Source organism: Cynara cardunculus (assembly GCF_001531365.2).
Source record: "Cynara cardunculus var. scolymus isolate 2C chromosome LG 1, CcrdV1, whole genome shotgun sequence".
NCBI lineage: Eukaryota > Viridiplantae > Streptophyta > Magnoliopsida > Asterales > Asteraceae > Cynara > Cynara cardunculus.
This window is the reverse complement of record NC_037528.1, coordinates 16,972,098-16,994,114: the sequence shown is the minus strand read 5'-3', so window position 1 is coordinate 16,994,114 and position 22,017 is coordinate 16,972,098. Positions and strand designations below refer to the sequence as shown.

The window sequence follows — 22,017 nt, the reverse complement described above, 5'->3', positions numbered from 1 at the left end:
AAATCTTAAATCTGCCTTTAATAAATGTACAAATATTTTGAAATATATGAAGACAGAGAAGGGTAAAGTTGTCAATTGGTTAACTTAAATTATACTCCCTCTATCCTAAAATTAATTGTCTACGATGAAAATGACACAATTTTAAGAATGTATACTTATTATACTTTTTAGTTCAAGACAATTTTACCTTTAATAATAAAGAAAGAAATCATCTTCATCTTATAATTAAGGGCAGAATAAGAAAAATATTCACTTTTAAAAGTAGACACTTAAAAGACAAAGTAAAATAGAAATAATATACGACAAATAAAACAAATAAACTCACACACTCTTCTTATCTTTGGTGAGGTTTTAAGCCCTTGACCTCCTAGGAGGCCAATGACTCACATACCGCTAGGCCAAAAACCTTTTGGTCTTGCACTGGGTATCGTTAAATCCAAATGACTAATACATTGTTACTTTAGCAAACTTGTTATATCAAGTATAAAACCAAATCTTGTAAATTATAAAAATAAATAGATGATGATGATGATGAGAAAGGAAAATGGAAAAGGCAAATGTGAAGCATACATTAAGGGGAAGGGAAATGGTATCATCAATTCATAACTGTTTTATGTTCACTTTCCACTTAACCATCATCCACCATCCATCATCCATCATCTAATCTTACTTCCTTCCCTCTAACATCATCATATGCACAACTCACTCCAACCTCCAAACTTCTTCTACCTTTTTATCTATACATCACATACCACCTATCTTTATCTATCTATCCATCTATGGTCTTCTCTAATTCAAAACCATGGATGCCATGTTGGGTCCATCATGCATAAGTTTCTTGGAGTTAGAGCAGCTTCGACAAGTTCCGTTACACCTCGTTGCACCGACTGCGGTGGATCCACCGAATTCTCCTCCTATATTTTCAATAATACCATCATCAATATTCAAACTCATATTCAAAATCTTTCATATATTACTAGTACTAGTACATACCTCTTCTGATACGAACTGGGGGGCGATTCCATTGATCCGCCCAATCACTTGTTCTACGTTCGTTGTGATCTTTTGTCTGAACTCAACAGGGTTCAAGCTCCCCCCACCAACCACCGGCGCCAATGGCATTCCAAGCGGCCGCCTCCATGACCAGGATAACAGTTCATCCCGGAAAAACATAGCTAAATGATGCCACAGATGTTGACTTTGCTGAAATCCACAAAATGTTTGACCATCAGTGAAATGTCTAAAATGCCCTTAATGATAAACGAAGTCAAGGGGGAGGGGTACAACTCACCTTGGGGGAAACAACAGCTTGTGCTGCTGCACACATGGCAGACACAATGAGGCCTTCGACACCAAAATGAGAGAAAAACGCCTGCAAGTTTCTTGTCAACCGGAAAGGCACTGGTTCGTTGAACTCGATCATACCATTGGCATCGTATGCTGGATGGAAATCTGTTTGAAATATCTTCCCGGTGTTCTTGGCAAACAGTATTTTGTTAGGGGACCGGCCCCCTATTTGTAGCATGAAAGATGTGAAACTTGAGAGGGCCAACTGGATGGCAAACTGCTTCTTGAAAGCCCACATATGGTTTCCACTCAGCAATGTTTTGTACATGTACTGAGAGAATATATTGTCAAACACGTAATCTTTTGTAATGTAGTTGTAAGCTTGGAGACGAAGATCTACTACAGCTTCTGGTGATATTTGGCCCGAGATTGCTTGGTTCAGTTGCTCCTTAAAATAGGCAATCGGTTGGTCAGCCTCTTTATTGTTTCTTGAACAATGGTTCTCGTATACCTCCAGAAAGGTACTGTATGTTAAGTCATCTTCTACCATCCGCACCTGGAGAGTGGCCATATGTATCAGTTTACAGTTTGAGATCTCATAAAAACAGCTTCTGATGTACATATAGCAAATAGAAACTATATCTATATCTAGATATATATATATATATATACGTGCATGTGTATGTATATGTATATACGTATGTATAGGAAACAGATGCATAAAAGAGGATCAGGATCAGCACTAAAAGAAGCAATATATCTTTTATACATCTCATACCTGAGACCAAACAGGGATGATAATTGGTGTATGAATGTTTATGTGGCGGCGTCTTGATTCCTTGTGCTTATCAAACATCCGGTTCATCACACGGAAAAGTTGTAATATTCGTTCATCGCTCCTGGCATTTGGGGTCAAAGATGTCTGAACAATAAAATGGCGTTGGGAACCATCGGAGCCTATGAGAGTCAAACGACGGAAACTGCTTCCATGCCTACGCACAATTGGAATATCAGCCCCTACCCTGTCTAGCTTCACGGTATGATCAGGTGCAACTTCCTGTAGAAATAAATTGTTAATAATGGTCAAGTAAGAATACAAGTGCAGGTAATGTCAATATATAAGTCTCAATCTGATCAAGTTTGTAGCATCGACCAATTTCACATACTCCCAAACTAACTCAAAAGCAGAGCAATTAATATTTCTATGCTTTTAGAGCTGCTTGGTTAGCTACAGGACCCGGGCAATGTAGATGAGAGTTGGAGTGGTCGAGGGGGTAGGATTCATGAGCCACCAGTTGGGGTACTAGATCCCCAAGTTGGACTAGGGGTATGTGGTTTTTCCTACCTTTCCGGTTTTTTGTAACTACTATGTTGATTGCTCCTAACTCACTTTTCTTGTCTCTCTGTTTTTTTCCCACACACTTGTCCATGAAGGTAAGATCGTGTGAATCCTTCCTCATTCAAGGATGAATACACGGTTATTTTGTAGCAGGAAGTTTAGATCTAGAAGATTATCTCTACATCTGTCATAGTTCCATTATATTCTAGTAACCAACAGATTCAGGGTCTAAACATGGCCTTCTGAAATCATTAAGCCGAACATAATGGAGAATGGATGTCGAAGTCAAATTTTAACTTACTTGATCAGTGAAGTATTGTCCTGGAACCTCCACCTCGACGACATGGAAGTCACGCAATACCCTGCTTTCTTCCTCAAGTTTCAATACAGCTGGGAACCGATCCTCCACATTGCTCTGAAGAATGTTTTTCCAGTGCTTCAGTCTTTCAGTCAGATCAGATAGGGTGGCTGGGAAAGTAGAAGTGCTCTCTGGATCAAGATCACGTTCAAAATCCTGCTTGTACTCTCTGACAAATTCAACATGCTTGTTAACAGCATCTGCTGAAAAACAGGCCCTGCAAACACCGGAAAGCTCCTTCTTAAGAGACTGGGGAACCTCTGCAGTTGTGGCAGTAGGATACTTGTAACATCGGTGGAGCAGCGCATTAACCACAGCCAATAGTCGCTCTTCTGGTAGGGTCACAAACCTTGAACCTATCTCCGTGAGCAAACTCTGGCAAAATGGGGAACTCCTTTAATATCGGGTTAAAACAGATCGAAAAGACTGCCTTTATTCAACCTTGTATAGCTTTAAAGAAGGATAGCAAATTCAAATAAAAAGATTTCTTCTCTTTTACTGGGAAAGAATAAACATGATTTACCAAAAGTTAATTAACTGTTTAATGAGAAAAAGCAAGGCAACTTATGAGCAGTATACAATGTGAACCGAGCAATGCTCAAACTAGTTACCTCGAGTTCACTAGCCAAGTTTGTGTGTTTGCTTCTAAGTGCCTCCATTATATCTTTGGCAGCATCGAAAGCACTAGCAGCAGAAGCAACCAAACCCATAGCATAGTTACGCCTTATAGCATTCTGACCACCATCACTAACGGAAGAAGGATTCTGTTGCAACTGTTGTTCATTCCCCCCAAGCACACTGCCTTCAGCAACTGTGGACCTTTCAGGCTCTTGACCCTGAGAGCTGCCTCCACCATGGGATCCAACAGCACCCACTGACTGACTTCCTTGATGGATCTGATTGTCCGAGGCTGAAGAACCTCCACCCTGCCTGGTATTCCCATCAGCCAGGCCAGCAGAACCAGAGCCTCCAGCCATGTTTTGCTGCATCCTTTGCTGAGCCATTGCCATTCTACCGAATTCAGATTTATTAGCGACATCACGCCGCTCGAGCAGATATGTGCGCAGCCAGTAATACAATGCCTAAAAGTTAAAAACTAGTTTAATCCATCCGATACCAAATGAAAGGCTAGACAAAACAATATTGAGTTCCAGAAGAAGAGATATAATATTTCACCTGTGGATATACAGTTGCAACTTTCAGCAGAACAAGTTTGCAATGTGGGGCTTCAGACCTTTGCAAAGAGAGTAAGAGTTGGGGAATCCAAGAAAGCCAGACCCAATGAGGTATTTGATCAACATACTTGTCAAATGCTCTTCCAACAGGCTCATTGGGAGTGTCAAAGCTGAGAAGGTATAGAACACGAGCTAGATGGCTTCTAGAATTGGGAATGCCAAATTTGATGCCTTGAAGAAAACAGCTCACAGCATACTCTAACCAAATCTCGTCATGTGTCTCTTTGAAAGCCTGTTGCAATGAGATATTACAACAGTTGATGTATGAATTATAAAGATAGGCAGTACCGCATGAAATCAATAAATAAAATTAATAGAAATAGCCATTTTCAGGGGTCAAATTCGCCCCTTGGCCATTTTTCTTTGGAATGTTCAAAACTATCACTACCTCCACAAGTGGCACCTCGGCAACTCGCAGAGGAGCTAAAAGACAAAAAAGAACATTCATTTTCACCCACTTGCGGAGGTGTCACTCGCGGACCTGGGTAAAAAGTATTTTTTTTTGTCTTTTAGCTCCTGCCACTTGCGAAGGTAGTGATATTTTGTAAATTTCCGGTGAGAAATGGCTAAGAGATGAATTTGGTCCCTGAAAATGGCTATTTCCTTCAATTTCCCAATAAATAAATGCATACCATGTCACAGTAATTTCCCCAGCTTATCCACCCTTTAGGCAGGTTCTTAAAAAGGCTGATGGCATTTGAATACGAAAGATTGGCTCCTTCACAATCATGTAGCTTCAACAAGAAATCCCCTTTAATACGACAAATTTCTGCTTTGTGTTTGACAGGAAAGTATTCCAGATTAGTACTATTAATCAAATTGAGACCACTTGTAAGCTCTCCCTTCATTTCTAGATATGCCTTTGCTTGCTCCCTTATCTTAACAAAGGCCTCCTGCAAAGATACACAAAGAAAGCATGTGAGTTAAATGTGTTGGTGTAACAAGAAACAAAAACTAAGAGAATAAATTATAAGTCATTATACCTGCACCTCCATCGTAGAGTGTCCATACATTTTTTCCAGAACAGATACACAAACATCATGAAGACCCTGCTTGCGGGCAATGTGGGCAAGTTTGTTGACATTCCATGCTTTGTCACGGTAACCAAGGTGATGAAGTTGAGAATTTGTGTTCGCAAAATCTTTAAAGGCATCAATCACTGCATTATACATTTCATTCCTCCACTGAAGCAAGTCGTACCAAACAGACAAATTATCCCATTCATTTGGAGTTCTGAGTCTCCAGGTTTCAAGGATGTCTTTTAGATCAGCATATAGACCACCATGTACACCGACAGAAGCATTTCCAGATAGTTTGTTTCCATTGGCAATATCTACTATAACTCGGGCTGATTCTTGAACCTCAACTAGTTGCTGGAATTGTTGCAAAAGAGGGATTCTGGCATGAATAGACATCTCGGGCAACTGCCACCACTGCTCCAAAGCAAGGTCAACACCCTTGCCTACAATATTTTCAGCATCGCCAACACCATTGGTATTTTTCTCATGTAAAGAAAAATATGCTTGGATTATACGAAGCTTTGGAGTTTCTTCAACTTGAGCCTTTGGAATTACATGATCTTTCAAAAATGCCCAATCTGGTTGTTTCCAGAGACTATCAAGTAAAATTTCATAATTATCAACAAGTTTACCAAATTCTGCCAACACGTCCCATTGACTGAGTTGACTGGCACAATACAGCCATTGTTCCTCCCAAAGACACATCTCGGCCTTCGGTACAGTGTTATTGTAAGTGCCTTGGGTTGCCTTAACCATGGCTTGGTAAAAAAGACTTTGAGCCCTCTGCCAGTAACCATGCTGAACAAGTGATAGCCCAACCCTTGTTTCAGCGGTAATTGATCGTTTCTTCCACAAGCCATACCTCATGTCTTCCTCATTCAGCAAACGGTAAAGTTCAGCAAGAGACTCGGAGCACTTTGTTTCATTCAAAAACAGCATCACATGACTTTCCAGAAGATTTAGTGCAATGTGCCATGCATTGTAAGTCTTACCGATATATTTGATGAGTTCACTAGGCATTCGAGGTTGAGGGTGGCTTAACTGGAGTCCTTCTAAAAGAGCTTGCACCACATTTGGTCTGTTACCCTGCTGCTTCTTGTGGTAATCTTTTGACAAGAGCGAGATTATTGGCTTAGCAAGTTTTACTTGCTCATCCTTGCATAAGGTCACCCAGACAATGGGAAATACCAACACCCACAAATGATATGCAACATTTGCATCTGTATGAGCTAGCTCTCTCAGTGGAATCACCAGATCACCAACCTGCAACAGAGTAAAAGAAGCTAAACACAATGCAAAAATAACACACACATACATACATATATATATATATAAACGAATGACAGGTCAAAATATTGCTAATTGTGAGGACCCGATACCTGAAGCCGGCTCATCTCACTCATAAACTTGGCATGCTTTGAAACAAGGGCATCAACAGTTAATGGAGTATCTTCTGACGCCTCAGATGCATCAGTAATCATAGGTTGCGCTCCAGAAAGTTCAGGAAGAGAACCTGCAGCCAGAAGAGAAGTAACCTTGGCAGAATTTGGAGGTAGTGTGATAGGTTTATTCTCGACTAAGATGGCAAGAAGAAGATCAAGGCCTTGTTTCAGCCAGAAGACATCACTCAAAGCCTCCCAGTCCTGAACTTGAATAATGTATTGCAACCTTGTGAACAGTGTTTTCTGAAGAGATTCGTGATAAAGGGAGAAAAATTTCATCCTCATTTCAGGATCCTTTGCTCTTAAACCTAGTAAATATTGCCTCTCTACCTTCTGAAACACTTCTTGGCGCAAGGACAACGGATACCTGTGAGTCAATGAAGATGTAAACTTAGATGGCTTTACCATGATTTCATATATAATTAAACCTTTCATACTTACTTATTTGCATCCGCACAAAGCCCATAGAGTAGCTCAAGATATTTCCTATCCCACTCCTCAAGAGAACTTGGGGAAAAGTTCTGCTTATCCACTTGAGAAAGCTTCTGAAGGAAAGATACCACTTCTTTTGGGGTAAGAAAAGATACAGAAGTGGTAGTCATTCCAGGCATACCAAAATCTTTGTCAATCCATCCCTTTATTACATCAAGGATGCAGAGAAGCACAGAATGATCAGTTCCTTTCTCAGAGAGCAAGGAATTTAGAATCTGCGTTATGGTCTTTTTGAAGTCAGGCACAAGCATGACCCTCTCGCCGATGAGTTTCAAGACTGATTTAAGATTGGCAATGACCACTCCAACATCAGCACCTTGACGAGAAGAGCTAACTGCAGAATCTGGGTCTGTTCTTTGGCCCTATATTGATCACGTAATAAAATGCTTGAGAACTAGGCAAATTTTTCAGAAAAACGACAGGGAAAAAGAGTAAATGAAAGCACAAAACACATGACAGGTATCTGTGACTAAAGTTTGAAAAATGATCTGCATCGAGGTGAAACAGCCTTCAAAATAGTGAATGATGTGCATGACAGAATCCATACAGCACCTTCTGAAACAAGAAAACTAAGTTTAAACATAGTGTCGAATGCTTGGCTCCTATGTGGGAACATATCTACAACTTGAAGTGCAGGTTGTTAGCCTAAGTAATTGAATGAACCAGATTCCATTTACCATCGGAATCAAGAACAATGTAAATATATAATTCATCATATAGGCAGCCACAAACTTGGACAGAATACAGATGGTTGATGCTGAGTTTCCCCATATCCATACTTCTAAGAGAAGAAAGATAAAACCATACAAGTAAACCTGAGAAAAGATTAAATCTGAGACATATACCATCAACAAGACTGGTTCTAATCATAATAGCAATATTAAGCAACATTTTGGCACATTTCAAGCTTTAATATGCATGTACTAAAAATTTGGCATGTTAAAGTTCTGAATCATACACAAAGTAGAAATATCCCATGGCAATGATAAGAGTAAAGTACAGTATAGGAAACCAAAGCCATACTTGTCTCGCATAAGACCCAGGTGCAGATGCCAAATCACGTGCTAGACGTTGAAGAACTCGAACCAAATTGAAAGGATCAATAGCATTCTTTTGCACTTCTGCTAGGGTTTGTATGATATACAGTACAAAACTAATCATAGAAGCAGAGTTATCTTCGCCAGCTGCCTGAGGAGCTGCAACAGAAGCAAGGTGCTTCTGTATAAGCTCCTCAACTTTTTGGTACAACGCCTTCACATCCTGTGGGGTACTAGTAGCTTCTGAAGGGAAAGCAACAAAAACCATCTTCAACAAAGAACACAATGACTTTCCAGCATCTAACATTTTATACTTGAAACAGGGCTCAAGGATCTGCATAGTATTATTAATTAATACAATTAGACTTTTTTAAACACAAATCTAGTGGACGGCAAAAAGCTTGTATGAAGATACATACTTGAGAAATATGAATGATATTATTACGGATGAATAAATGTGGTTGTTTCTCCAACACTTTATTCATCACATCCAAACCCTGCGCCAGAGCTGTGGATGGGTCCTTCGACTGTGTAGGCGGAATGCTGCTTAGAAGCTTCTCTAAATAATTGAATTTAACATTAGCACTTGGCCACACCTCCAAAGCTTGCGATAGGAGCTCTAGAGCTTGCTTATACATGAGACTTGCTTCCTTGTCCTTTGGCTCTATCACCAACGCTACCTGTTAATAAAAAGAGCACCCGGGTTTAATTATTTAAAAACAGATCTGTTTACACTCTCCCGAAAGGAAGGGAACGCGGCCATCAGAGAAGACGAGGGACTTGGAAAGGGGCTATTGAATATTATAAGGGAATAGGCTTGTGCAAAACAATGGTATTATTTCTGAAACCTCTTACTACTGGTAAGGGGAAAGAAGAAAATGAAATCCCATTAATAAGTAAAAATAAATGACATACAGTAAAGTAAGGAAGCATTGGAAAAATGCTACTGTGCAGATAATATAAAGATTATGGTCATATAAACCAGTGAAAACTGGAAGTGTGCATTGATTTCTAGCTATGCATAGCCTTACCTAATGGCATATCCGAATCAACTGCCACATAATCCTGGAATGCATTTTCTCGAAGTTTATATTATATAAAATAAACACTTACTCTTATCAAAAAATTGATTATCATTTCCTCCATTGCAGCATTGGGCTTAAACTCCTCATCTGGTTGCCCGGTAGATCCTGGTGTTTCTATATTTGGAATTGAAGAGGCACCACCAGGTGACATGACACCAAGAGGTTGAAGACCAGGTTCAACCTTTAATCGCTTTGTTGGATCTTCAGAAAATGTAGGTCCATCCGTTGAACGTTTACTGTCCACACCTGTGGAGCCATGATTTGATCCATCATTATTCTGACTAGCGCCTTCACCATCATTGACTGTTTTCATCTCATTTTGTCTTTGTCTCTCCCAGTTGACAACCAACCCAGCAAGTTCAATTGCGAGACGCCGGTTCTCTGAAGTAGTATTATACGGTAAGCCAAGGCGACTGAGAGAATTAACCATCTGAGGTACAAACTGGGCCCTACAACTGTAGAAAAGATCTGAATGACGAACAATGAGCTGAAAAATGTGAATGAGATTGGGAATTGAATGTCCTTCCTCAACAAGAATCTTTTTCGTGTAGCGTATCCAAATTGGCATACGGGAATTGTCACCAAGTGGTAATCTTCGGGGAAGTGCAGGCATTAATATGTCAAGGGCTTGCTTGACCAACATTTTGTTCTCTGGCTGGCAAGTCCGGAGAAGGGCAACGAACACCTGCAAAATTTGCTTTTGTATCAGTAAGTTGCCAATGTGATGTAGGTCAAAAAAGCCACTATATCCATGAAAAGCAACTTCTGAATTAAACAGTAATACAACAAGCCATACTGAAGAATACATCAAGTGCAACTTCAGCATAGTAGTAGAGAAGTTGAAGATTGTAAGCATGTGCTAGACAACAGGCAGATGAGGATATCTTTGGTTATTGTGGAGGTCAAATACAATGGATCAGCATAAGAATATGTCTTAACTTGATTAAAGTTGAAGGCCAATCCAAAGGATCTCTCGTACTTACCATCTGTTCACAAAGATCCTCGCCTAATATATTACCTTTATCACAATAGGGGATAGTGTTATCCTAAAGACAATTCAATAGATCACCAATAAAGAATAATATGCAGCAATTCATGAATATTTAATTGTTCATATATGTAACATACGCATCCAAAATCTACCAATCCGTTATTCAAGAAACTTAATTACAAATCAGCCTTGCTTCGATTCATGTTATAAGATACCAACCACTAGCTTAAGGAATATTCGAGGTGATAGAAAAGTAGACAAAATACTCGGCAATTCCAACCAACATGGTTTCACTTACTTGAGATGTGGTTTCATATGGTGATAGAAAAGTAGACAAAATAATCGGCAATTCCAACCAACATGGTTTCAGTTGCTTGAGATGTGGTTTCATATGGTGCAACATCTTGCCAATGATAGAAAAAAAAATCTTCTTACACCATAAAAAAGGAGTTGCTTTGTCAACCTCCATGAAAATTCAAACAATATAAAAATTTGAAAACATATCTCGTTAGTTCCTAAATAGTTGTAACCCACATTGTATTGGATGTCTTAACATGATTGTCCTACTTCAAGAATTAAATACTGTTAGTTTTACTTGTAACATATACCAATAATTAAAAGGTGAGACTTGTAGAAAAACAAAAGTCTCTTTTCCACACTATTTCTGGGTGCACTAGAAAACTATTTGATTTCAGCTCCTTCAGAATTTTTATTCATCTTCTGGTTACATATCATGAACATAAATTTTAATATTTAAGTGACAAGTCAAATTATTCACTCCTACGAAGAGTATAAATGCAATACTAGGATCAGTCCTGTTACAGAAATCGAATGATTTATTTACAGCAAGAACTGATTAAAAATGAGAATACTTAATTTTATCCAACATGTGTTTGCCTATTCATAATGTACCTGCAGTATGATCTTTTCTGGAGCTTGATAGGCCTCCAAGAAGTGGCATACATTGACAAAGGCCCACTGCTTACTAGCACTGTCTTCACGTTTGAGGTGATTCCACCCAAATTTTATTAGTTCCTTTCTATGATGAACAAGGTCAGTCTGGAGATACTTGAGAAGTAGAGTAGCAAGTTGTAATAGCTCTATCCTCAGCGGCTCATCATAATCAGCAGAGACCTATGCAAGATAAAAGAATAAGCATGAAGACCTTATCAATTTCAGGTATCCATTATTCGTATCAGAAATTTAAGAACATAGACAAAACTTATCAGGGGTAATGCACAAAAGAAAAATAGGTGCCCAAAATTAACCTCTTCAGGAGGGTCCAGAAGCTTGTCAACAATTGTTTTTATGATAGCAGTATCTATAACCTCCCACGTTTGCTCATTCTGAAATGCATGAGCCAGCATTGGAAGAATCAGCATTTGCATGATGACCACCAAGTGATCATGACCCATTTGTTTTGATTGGAAGATGTTTAAAAAGTGCAAAAGGAGGGTTTTCTTCATATTGGGTGGATAGCCCTCAGCCACCTAAATGAGAAGGACACAATTAGACTCAACAAGTTACAAACATAAACCTTTGTTTTTTGTTGGAACTTGGAAGCCATACTGAAGTTGCATATGCAAGCATCCTCTTCCAAGACAAGCATACCTCAATTATGTAAAACTCCTTCAGAAAGGTAAAATCAATGCGCGTATGATATAAGAAGATAGAGAGGATTTCAAACAGCACATTGACTTCAGATTTATCATGGCGTAAATAGTTCAGGAAGCATTTAACCAGCCATTTGCTTTCTTTCACCTGCATTTGTGATGATGGAGAAATCAGAATCTCACATCATATGACAAATAGAAAACAAGGTAGAAGTTTGTTTTCAGTAAGTAGCAAATGTAAAAAGTCACTAAACGCTTTATAACCAATAGATTTTCTTTCTATAGTGTGTGTGTTTGTAGGGGGGTGGCGATAGAAAAGTTTAGGGTTCAGAAGGAAATGCCACACACTGGTTGTGAATGTAAAAGCTCCACCAAGAGAGGATCTTCAGATTGCATCTTACATTCTTTTCATTTCATAAATAATTATTCAACATAGTTCATGAGCTGATGTACAAGAAAGCTAATTTCCTGAAACTTAGGGGCTGTTTCCTAAACACTTACTCGGTAGGTGCTTACCGGGCAATTTTCCTCACCGGACGAACATGGCAAGGCCCAAGAATCTTACCTGGTAAGAGTGATGATAAGTATAGAGAGTCTTACCCGGTAAGTGAGGCTGACGACTCTTACCCGGGTAAGCGCTTACCAGATATATTGTTGCATACGATACCATTTTGATATACTACAATCTTAACCAAAAAATAAATTATAGTGTTGGCTTCTAATGGTAAGCACTTACCGGGTAAGCATTTAGGTAAACAGCCCCTAATTAACACAATGACCCATCTTCCATGAAGAAGGTAATAAAGCATTTTAATCAAATTACTGCAAGAAGATGCACATGCTCAACCTTAGCAGTCATGTGGTAAAAGCATTTTCGCTTATGATGTAGATTTAACGTCAAATCGACAAATGAGCTGATACACAATAAAGCTAATTTCCTGAAACTCAATCAACACAACAGCCCATCTTCCATGAAGAAGCTAATAAAGCATTTTAATCAAATTACTGCAAGAAAATGCATATGCTCAACCTTAGCAGTGATGTGGTAAAAGCATGTTCGCTTATCATGTAGATTTAACAACAAGTCGTCAAATGAAGTTCAAATAAACAAAATAGTTGATTCCATGTCAGTAAGAACTATATCTGTATTTCCAAGATGCCTATCATACTTACTTGCACCAGACTCTGTTCCTGTTTATTCTGCAGACGAGATATCCTTGCAGGGGACTTCCACAAAAGAACCAATGAATCAAAAACAGTGCGGTTAGACTGCAACCATACAGGCATGAGTTTGACCAACGTTTTTATAAGTGCGAGACCCTGGAAATAAGCATCTGGCAACACACTTGGGGCAGGGGGGTTAGATTGAGGTAGAGTGTTGTCATCACCCCCTAATGAAGGAGTTTCTAAAGACCCCTGGGCCGTTGATGTTTCAGCTTTTGGAATGAACTCGGGGAAGGCACTCGAGAGTATCTTCTCTGGTGACTTTGCAAGCTCTTCTCTCAAGGGTTGACCAGCATCTGAGCGTATGATGTACATTAACCTGGATCACGCTCAAAAGATCATGTTAGATGATAATTTACAGAATGGAGTTCCAGTTCAACGATAAACAAGTAATTCTATAGGAATCATACCGCCGAAAATATTTTGGTTCACATAATCTAGCAAGAAAATAATCGACAGCAGCTTGTGGATAACGATTTAAGAACTTTGTCAGTGGGAGACGATAAGGACTGTTGATCTCACTATAAAACTGCCCAGGTGGAAGGGCTGCTTCCAAATCAATAGTCAAGGTTACAAGTTCATCAAGGAACTTCCCTGCCGCATTGGGTAGCAAGTGAAAAAGCTCGATGATCGCTGCATTAAAGTTGATAGAACCGTAATTAAATATTAATAGTAATTTTTCTTTTTATTTAAAAGGAGAGCATCTTCAGGATCAAAAACATAACCCACCAGCTGCTATTTTTGGTTCTTCACCACTTTTCCAAGATTTTTGAATCTGTTGAAGCTTCTCAGGTTCAAGCCATCTCTTTAGATGCTCCAACAGTTTGCCTCCCAACGCCACATTAAACCAATTGGATAGAAGTTCAAGCAGGCGAGCCAGACCTTGTAGCAGAGGCATACTGAGATTCTTGGTATGTGCCAAATTAACTAGTATAGGCCTCAGGCTGCTCTGCAGAAGTTCTTTGGGCATTCGTTGCTGCAAAATAACCTAAATGACAACACCACCAACAAAAAGCGAGAGTGAATTCCTTAATAGTATATATATAGACCACATAGAACACGATTTTGAAATGTAGAACAATTAACAAGAAAATAACTTTACTGAATTAAATCAACTCAGGATCACAACTAGACATCTATACTATATTACAAAGCATTTGGCAAAAAAACTCTTAAAAAACATTGTTTATGCACCAAATACTGTTTATTGATGTATATTACTTAAAATTCAAGATACAAGTTAAAATTGTGCATAAGTACAACTTATTAAAGTTCCATGTTTGAATTAGCGTAACTAACTACAAATAAACATTATCAAGTATAGGATAAACATCTCATCTTAAATATAAAAACTCTAAAATATAATTAGGATAATCATTGAGTTCTAACATAATACTTTTATTATCTTTATAAAATTATATTATTAAACCAAAAATAAAGTACTTCGTTATTAAACCTAAATGAATTATAATAAAAAATTGAATTAAAGAAATTACACAAAAAACGAGAACTCGCAAATGGTTAATTTGGTAATAATATCGATATCTTTTTTTCAAATTTTTATGAGATCTTCAAATTTATATTTTATTCAAATATAAAAACATTATTGCTTTCTCAAAACCACATAGACCGTATTATAACATGGACAGAGACAAAGAATAAAACAAATATTAAAATCGAGATGTATCGAGCTGCATTGTGCGAGTACCCTTCTAGTGACCACTAATGACCTAGAAATACTATTAATATGCACAAAATCTAACTTTATGCAGGAACAACCACCCTATTGATCTGCAAATTTCAGTACATTGTGTGGGTGCAGTTCTAAAATCAAAGGTTTTATTTGTCTTTTTCTTTTAATTAAGATGCTAATTTCTTTTAATTAAGATGCTAATTTCTTTTAATTAAGATATTAAGTCAAAGAAATGAACCTGTCGCAATCCCTCCTTAGCAACGGCTACTATCTCCGGCGTCCTGCTTGTCAAAGACTTGAAAAACATGGAAATGATCTTTGCACGTAGTTCAGAATGATTTTGAGTCTTAAAATCTGCCCACGCCATTGCTGTACATAGCAGTTCAATGCAAGCTGTACGGAGTTTGGTTAACGACATGGCCACTTTTGGGTTCATAAACTTGGCGACCCACACAGTCTCATCAGCCTCAGCAATCTGTAATGCCTCTTGAAGAAAATTGACTAACTCTGGAGTCAAYTTAAGAAGAGGGGGCCTCAAAGCAAGGCAAAAATTCAAGGCTGTCACAGTCCCAACCTATAAATACACACGAGAGTTAGCAAACACAATTGAACAGAAGGCATGTTTAATTACAGGCAACACGGTCTTCACCTGTTGATCGACATTTTTTGACCTTAGAGGGCGCATGAGAAGAGACTGAAGCAAAGTCTGGTATAATGGTTCAAGCAACTCCGATACTTCACTGCCAGTTCTACTAGCCAAAAGTGCCAAACAGGACTGCACAATTTTACTGACTTTTACTGTTGCATTGGTATTCAATAACTCTGAAGCAAGAAATTCAACTACCCCTTGGAAACTCTGCCTGCGGGCTTCACTGTTTGCTTCATCAACATTATTCACTACTCGGAGCACCTGAGTGAGCACCTGACTTGTCTCTTCCTGCTCCTTTGCAGCATATACAGGGAGTCTTTTAAGAACAAATACAAGTCCTCGTACAACACGTACTTGAAAAACACATAAAGTTTCAACAGTGACCTTTCCCACCAACGCACCAAGACCAATAACTCCACCCATTTGAGCCTGCCAAGTACTTCCATAACAGCAGTGCAATAGACGAGGTAGTAGCTGATCAAAGATGGGGACTCGAACACTAGGAGGCGGTGAATAGACAGGACTCATTGATGGACTAGAGACGATCATAGGAGTACCAGGAGCCCCTCTTGACATGAGCACATCAGCATGCTTGGATCGAGCTAGTAATAGAAGAGTTTCAGAAAACACATTTAAGGCATTGAGAGCCGCTTTCGCATGAAGCCTGTTTTCATCTGCAAGCACTTCCACCAGGGCATCCAAAAAAATCAGAGGGTCCAACTCTTTCAAATTAGAACTGCTACCATTCCTTGGCTTCAAACTGTTACTTGTATTTGAGGACAGCAAAGGACCACCGAGAGGAATGGCTGAAACAGGAGCATTAGCAGAAGAATTTTCCAAGTGAAATATGATTGCAAAATGGCGGCAAACATTCGCAATATATTCATCCTTGGGGTCAACTAAATCAGGTTCTGCACTAGCAGCAATAATGGTCATCAGAAGAATCTTGAATACAGATTTCTCAGCCATTAGTTGTGTTTTGGTCTTGACCCCCAAGTCAGTCTGCAAGAGAAATTTATAAGCATCGAAATGGAAGGGCTGGCAATGCAAAAAATGTGCCAGCAAAAAAATCATAATGATAAGATTAATCAAGAAAGCACATCACTTAATTTTTCCAGAGACGAAAACAGATAAGATAGAAGTATAGGTTAGGAAAAAAGATATTCCCTGGTCTAGGAAACAAGTAATCATAAAAGCAAATGCACACAAAATGTGGAAATTACAAACTATAGACCTGTTTAAAAAAATGTAATAACATGTAAAAATCCCTGTACCTTTACATGAAAATTTAGAAATAGATTTAGGTGGTGCCCATCATACAGCATCTTGCCATCATTTAAAAAGTCATCCAATGCAGTATTAAGCTGAATACGATTTAGATAGTACTTTTACAATAACACACAGTTTGCATAAGCAAATTATTGGCAGGATTTGATGAAACATGGAATTATATCAAACAGAATGCAATTGCATCAACCAGTGAGTCCTCATTATCCAATAGCTGATTCAGGAACTGAGTAGTTATATGCATGAGAAATATTAAAGCAGGAAAGAAGAGAGTAGAGGGTCATTAGACATCCAAGCAACATACTGTATAGCCAGCAGGGAAGTTATATAACATATACAGCATAGATAGCAGCGATTATTCACATACGGATATAGCAGGGATTATTCAGATATGGTTAACATTGCAAGTCAAAATGTAAAATGATCGAAGAAGACAGAAGGCAAGAATAAATTGGCAAGACAGGAAAAAAGTTTCTTACACAACTTTATATAGACCAACACTTCCAGAAGAAATTTTCCACAAACAAAGAGTACTGTCAAAAATTAGTAAAATTTTATGCATATATGAATATAGAACTTGTAATAAAACCAACCTTTACATCGGATGCATCAGATCTTCTCCACGATGGATCTGATGAGACCAAAATGGTTGATAAGTGTCTAGATATTAACCCATCATCAGTTACACGACCTGGTAAATCAAGCTGCGATGATAAGCATACCCGAAGAAACTTCAAAGCTTGTTTCCGATAAAAAGCATCCATGCCATTGTTCTTGTTCATAACAGCTGTTATAGCAAGATTAATACATCGATCCAGAGGTACTAGAAACGGGGTTTCAGGCTCAAACGTAAGAATCAGACGGAGTCCATGCTCTGGGTTTTCCTTGCACTCAAGTGCAAGAGGCTCTTTGAGGAAGCGCCTATTACGTCCACCCAACTTCCCAAGGAGTTGTAATGATTTACCACCCCATGGGTAGGGTGCAGGCCTTAAGTGAGACCACAATGCTAAAATCACTTCAGACATCACATTGGCCATACTTGGTTCCAGAAAATCAGGATTCAAGCTATCAATCCAAAATTCAAGTGTTCGCAATCCTAAGCTCACTAATTCATCGGTCCCATTAAGACACATCACAAGTGGCTTCATCAATCGAGGAAGGTGAGGTAACAATGAACTTAACCGTGCTGGGAGTGTTAAACAAAGCTCTAGCAGAAGATCTCTCATTTCTTCAGCCGTTGGACCCTCAAGCATGGCCAACAACATATTCAAGCAGGGTTGCAGTGTGGGAATCAAGTCTCTCAATAGAAGCTCAAATTTACCCCCTCCCAAGGCGCGGAACATTGTTCGAAGAAGTTGCAGATAACCTAGTGGTCTCTCAACTTCACTGGCATTTTTCATGCAAGCTTCCACAATAACAGGCACGTGAGGCTGCAAAATACGTTCACAATCTGCTGGAGCTTTGGCAACAGCACCGAATAAAAACCGGAAAAGATGTAAAACAAGTTTCGCTGCAGGCGAGTCTGGATGCTTCAGAACGTCAAGTTTGCTGCTTACAAGAAAATTAACCAAGACATCTGCAAACGGCCTGAAAACCTTAGGGGCTTGAAGAAGAGTAGAAAATATGTGCACAAGCTGTGTGTTGGATATCATGCACTCAAAAAGCTCTGGCATGCACAACGAGAACATATCCATAAGATCTCGAGGTTCCATGATAGCCAATATCTGGGAGAAGAGATGGATCATTTCTCTCTCCTCATCTTTCTCCCTAAAGAGAGCCAAGCAACGCACACCACTCTTCAAGACACCAGAAGCTCTCCATACCTAGTCAAATCCATTTTCCAGTTAGTCCAATTATGTCATTCAGTAAAAGCATTTTTAAGTAAGAAGAACGATACCTCTTCTTCTCTCAACCCTTTAAATGGCTGGCCTATTGATGAATTAGGTGGGGTTGCAGGAAGCATCTGTGGAGGTGTCCCATGAGTGGAAGGTGAAACCTACACAGTGGGAAAACGTAAGATCATAGAATGTGACAGCACCTACAACAGAGGTAGAGTTAAGAGAGTTACAAACCTGTGATCGGGGTAGATGTGCATGCGTGATGCTCCATATTATTGTTTTCATTCCTGGCAATTAAACAAGACAAATATTAAGCACTGGAGGGTTCTCGTTTTACAGCTAACCTTTACAATTTACTGGATATGACATCAATTGAGGAAATTATTCAAGACATTACTTAATCTGAGAAAGAAAAGAATGGTAGAAAAATAATTACCCATAACCAAGGTCTTGATCAGATGCTTACAATCACTGACTTCTTTGGAATGTTCCACAGGAACCTGAATGTTTAAAACAGCCTGCCAAAAGAATTGTTAATACTCTCGTGATAGTGTGCATTTTCATTACTCTGCTCTCAGTGTGTCACATGCTATCACAAATATGAGTGCACATGCATCAATAAATCCCATATTTATATAACTTGATACACCTAAAAAATATAAAGATTGGCTGCCACATCATTCTATTTCATTTGAAGATTTAAGCATGGTCTTCTAGTTGCATTGCCAAAATGCATCAAATGAGTTGGCGGCCCAGCAGTAGAACTGAAAAGGCAGGAGTTGGGTTTTGGAAGACATGATCAAAAGCACAATTGCAGCATCGGAATAAAGATCGTCTGTTCCTATCTCTTAGAAGAGTTTGATTTTGAATATTTTCACCATTTTCATACTCGACATACCATGAAGACATAATATGGATGGGGGGAATCAATAAACAAAGAGGGGAAATAGAACTGTACCAATTATTAAGATGTCTAAATAATTAAGTCTCCCTTATGTATCTTGAACATTGTATTTATAAAACAGCATTAATAAAATAATCTTTGTCTTCTCCATCCTTGCGCCTTTTTCTCTTCGTATGTCTCTCATTCCATTTTCAATGTCCATGATTATATGCTATCCAAGCATCAGAATCCTATTTGATTTGCTGATTCCTTTTTCATGTACCCATTTTCTTTTTCTTTTTTTTTTCAATTGTCAAACTATAATCGGTAAACAGGGAAACTTAAGCTGACAAGAAATGGGTGTTGGCAACCTTGTACTGTGTTGGAAGACTAGTGTTAACCAAGTGATAGTTCATAATCAACCCTAGGCAGACCCTTAATAATATGTAATGGCTGTAGGTGATCACATTTGTAAAAGGAAGAGAGATATGACTGTCTTGAGAGGCTTCCTTAACAACCCTAGGCAGACCCTTAACAATATGTAATGGCTGTAGAGTATCACATTTGCAAAAGGAAGAGATATGACCGTCTTGAGAGGCTTCCTCACGCAATGATTCAAGCTTTGGAACTCTGTATTGGTGTTCTTAAGCGTCTGTGTTAAGATTCTGAATCAGTATGAATGGATGATATTGGTTGCAAATGAGGTAGAGCATTTGTTGGTGGTCAGTCTTATTATATAAACTGGAGCTGCCATCAGTTTTGTTACTGAAGTTGCAAGGTTACTTCTTATAAATGCTATTTTGGTGATTTTTCAAATCACAGGTCTGGTTTTTAGCAAGTTAATTATGAATGATATCTGAAATATAAACTATATGCAGTAGTAGGCATGGATTGATGTATTTAATCTAATATTAAGGATGGCCATAAAAGAAAATACAGTTATCAAACGGATCGGGGTAGTAGAGAAGATGGGAGATAAAGCAAAAATTAAACAATGAGATGTTAGAACATTCATTGATTTCTATCATGTTCAAGACATGGGTCATTTACAGCATATGGTGGCCATGTACCTCATCTCGCCCTTGGAACACTAATCTAATAGATAGTTCAATCTTGAAAAATCTATAGAATAGAAGGCAATTTTATATGTACTGACAAGTGCATATGTGTAATACCAAACTTCACAAAAAAAACCTTCCTCTGCAGCTACTTTCATCCGGAGAGGTAACCTCATGCATGTCCTTACCCAAGTTCTTTACCTTAGCTAATGGGCCCAGATACATTGTATCAATGGCAGAAATGACTGGCTGATCTTCTCCATTAAAGGCTTCATCAAGCACATTAAGTACCACTTAGCAAAGGATTTATCGATCCTATGAAGTGAAGGTGATGGCAAGATTGACCATGCCACTGTTGTGTGTGTGATAAGTTATTTTATCAGATTATCCTTTCAATACATTCGTACATCGATAAACTGACACAAGATCTTGCTTGTGGAGTTGTGGTAAATTATTGGGTCAATAAATGCCTTGCTGCACGTGACTTGAAGAAAATTGAACAGACAAAATAAGATTCAATGTTTTTAATATTTTAACTACTTAGAGTGACAGCTACTTGCCTCTTTTACCTTGCCAGAGGCACTTAATCTAGTGGTGACTTGAAGTATTTGTGGTAAGAGCAGGCTAGAATTATCAAACAATCTCCAAGTGTCTTGTATCAATGCATGTCTCATATTAGAAGAAAAACTTAGTGATTCTTAGAAAGAAAGCTAGGTTGATTGAGATAACCTGCACTGGCAGCTCAAGCTTTGACTTTAAGGTAGAGCGATCCTTTCCTTCCTCTCCATCCTCCAGAAGCTGTCATAGAAAATGAACACAATCGGTGGAAAGATGCAAGAGTTATTAATGGGGAAGAAGCATAATTGTAGTGTTGGACTCTTGACAGCATCGGATGTGAGCTAAAGAAGAGAGCATATACATAATTAACAAACAAATAGAGGTTCCAAGGGGTGTATCTGTGAGCTTATGAATGACATGAGAGAGAGAGAAGAGAAGAGAGAGATGATATGCTAAGCAGAAAGGGGGATTCGCTGCATTGAGGAACCTCAGCACTATATAGAAACAAACTACTAAGTGGTACAAAAAATTAGACAATATACATCAAGTATTTCAACACCCAACAGAAACAGAGCAAGAGACTTCTGAGAATACAATAAAACATGGCCACTTCCATCTTGTATTTATCCACCTACAAAGCAGGTGAAAGATCCTCATCTTTTAACCCAAAAGTAAAAGACATTCAGCACCCTGGGGAAGTGTGAAAAGAAATGTGAAATAACCAAAGTTCAAACTGTTTATTTGACAGTACATACTTTGCAAGATATGTAATAAGCTGCATCTATTTGCCTTTTTAGTAAATAAATAAAACCAAAATCAAAAATGAACTCCAAAAATAACATGGAAAATTCCAAATTTTTCCCATTCAACTATGTCCTAGGTGGGTTAAATACCTTGGAGGTCATGAGTTCAAATCCCCCTGCTTTCTC

The 22,017-nt window shown here is 38.6% G+C and overlaps 1 protein-coding gene across 2 annotated transcripts in view; it reads right to left on the bottom strand.

Annotated features, from left to right (window-relative positions):
• Positions 1–545: 545 nt before the first annotated feature.
• The window catches only part of LOC112511320 (transcription-associated protein 1-like), a 28,900-nt gene continuing 7,428 nt past the window's right edge, over positions 546–22,017 (bottom strand). Inside the window, exons 9-35 of one of the 2 annotated variants that reach the window (XM_025116907.1) lie at positions 21,260–21,328; positions 19,026–19,107; positions 18,824–18,876; positions 18,649–18,747; positions 17,345–18,574; positions 15,465–16,466; positions 15,054–15,389; positions 13,852–14,110; positions 13,533–13,755; positions 13,072–13,441; positions 11,897–12,046; positions 11,554–11,775; positions 11,198–11,419; positions 9,323–9,979; positions 8,629–8,889; positions 8,196–8,543; positions 7,122–7,534; positions 6,618–7,047; positions 5,203–6,501; positions 4,852–5,112; positions 4,161–4,451; positions 3,596–4,066; positions 2,928–3,359; positions 2,066–2,344; positions 1,292–1,843; positions 994–1,203; positions 546–914 (exon numbers count right to left, since the gene is read on the bottom strand). In XM_025116907.1, the coding sequence (XP_024972675.1) occupies positions 795–914; positions 994–1,203; positions 1,292–1,843; positions 2,066–2,344; positions 2,928–3,359; positions 3,596–4,066; positions 4,161–4,451; positions 4,852–5,112; positions 5,203–6,501; positions 6,618–7,047; positions 7,122–7,534; positions 8,196–8,543; positions 8,629–8,889; positions 9,323–9,979; positions 11,198–11,419; positions 11,554–11,775; positions 11,897–12,046; positions 13,072–13,441; positions 13,533–13,755; positions 13,852–14,110; positions 15,054–15,389; positions 15,465–16,466; positions 17,345–18,574; positions 18,649–18,747; positions 18,824–18,876; positions 19,026–19,107; positions 21,260–21,328 (10,341 nt within the window). In that variant the 3' untranslated portion in view covers positions 546–794. The remainder of the gene's footprint in view (positions 915–993; positions 1,204–1,291; positions 1,844–2,065; positions 2,345–2,927; positions 3,360–3,595; positions 4,067–4,160; positions 4,452–4,851; positions 5,113–5,202; positions 6,502–6,617; positions 7,048–7,121; positions 7,535–8,195; positions 8,544–8,628; positions 8,890–9,322; positions 9,980–11,197; positions 11,420–11,553; positions 11,776–11,896; positions 12,047–13,071; positions 13,442–13,532; positions 13,756–13,851; positions 14,111–15,053; positions 15,390–15,464; positions 16,467–17,344; positions 18,575–18,648; positions 18,748–18,823; positions 18,877–19,025; positions 19,108–21,259; positions 21,329–22,017) is intronic. The other variant, XM_025116913.1, reaches the window with a different exon arrangement.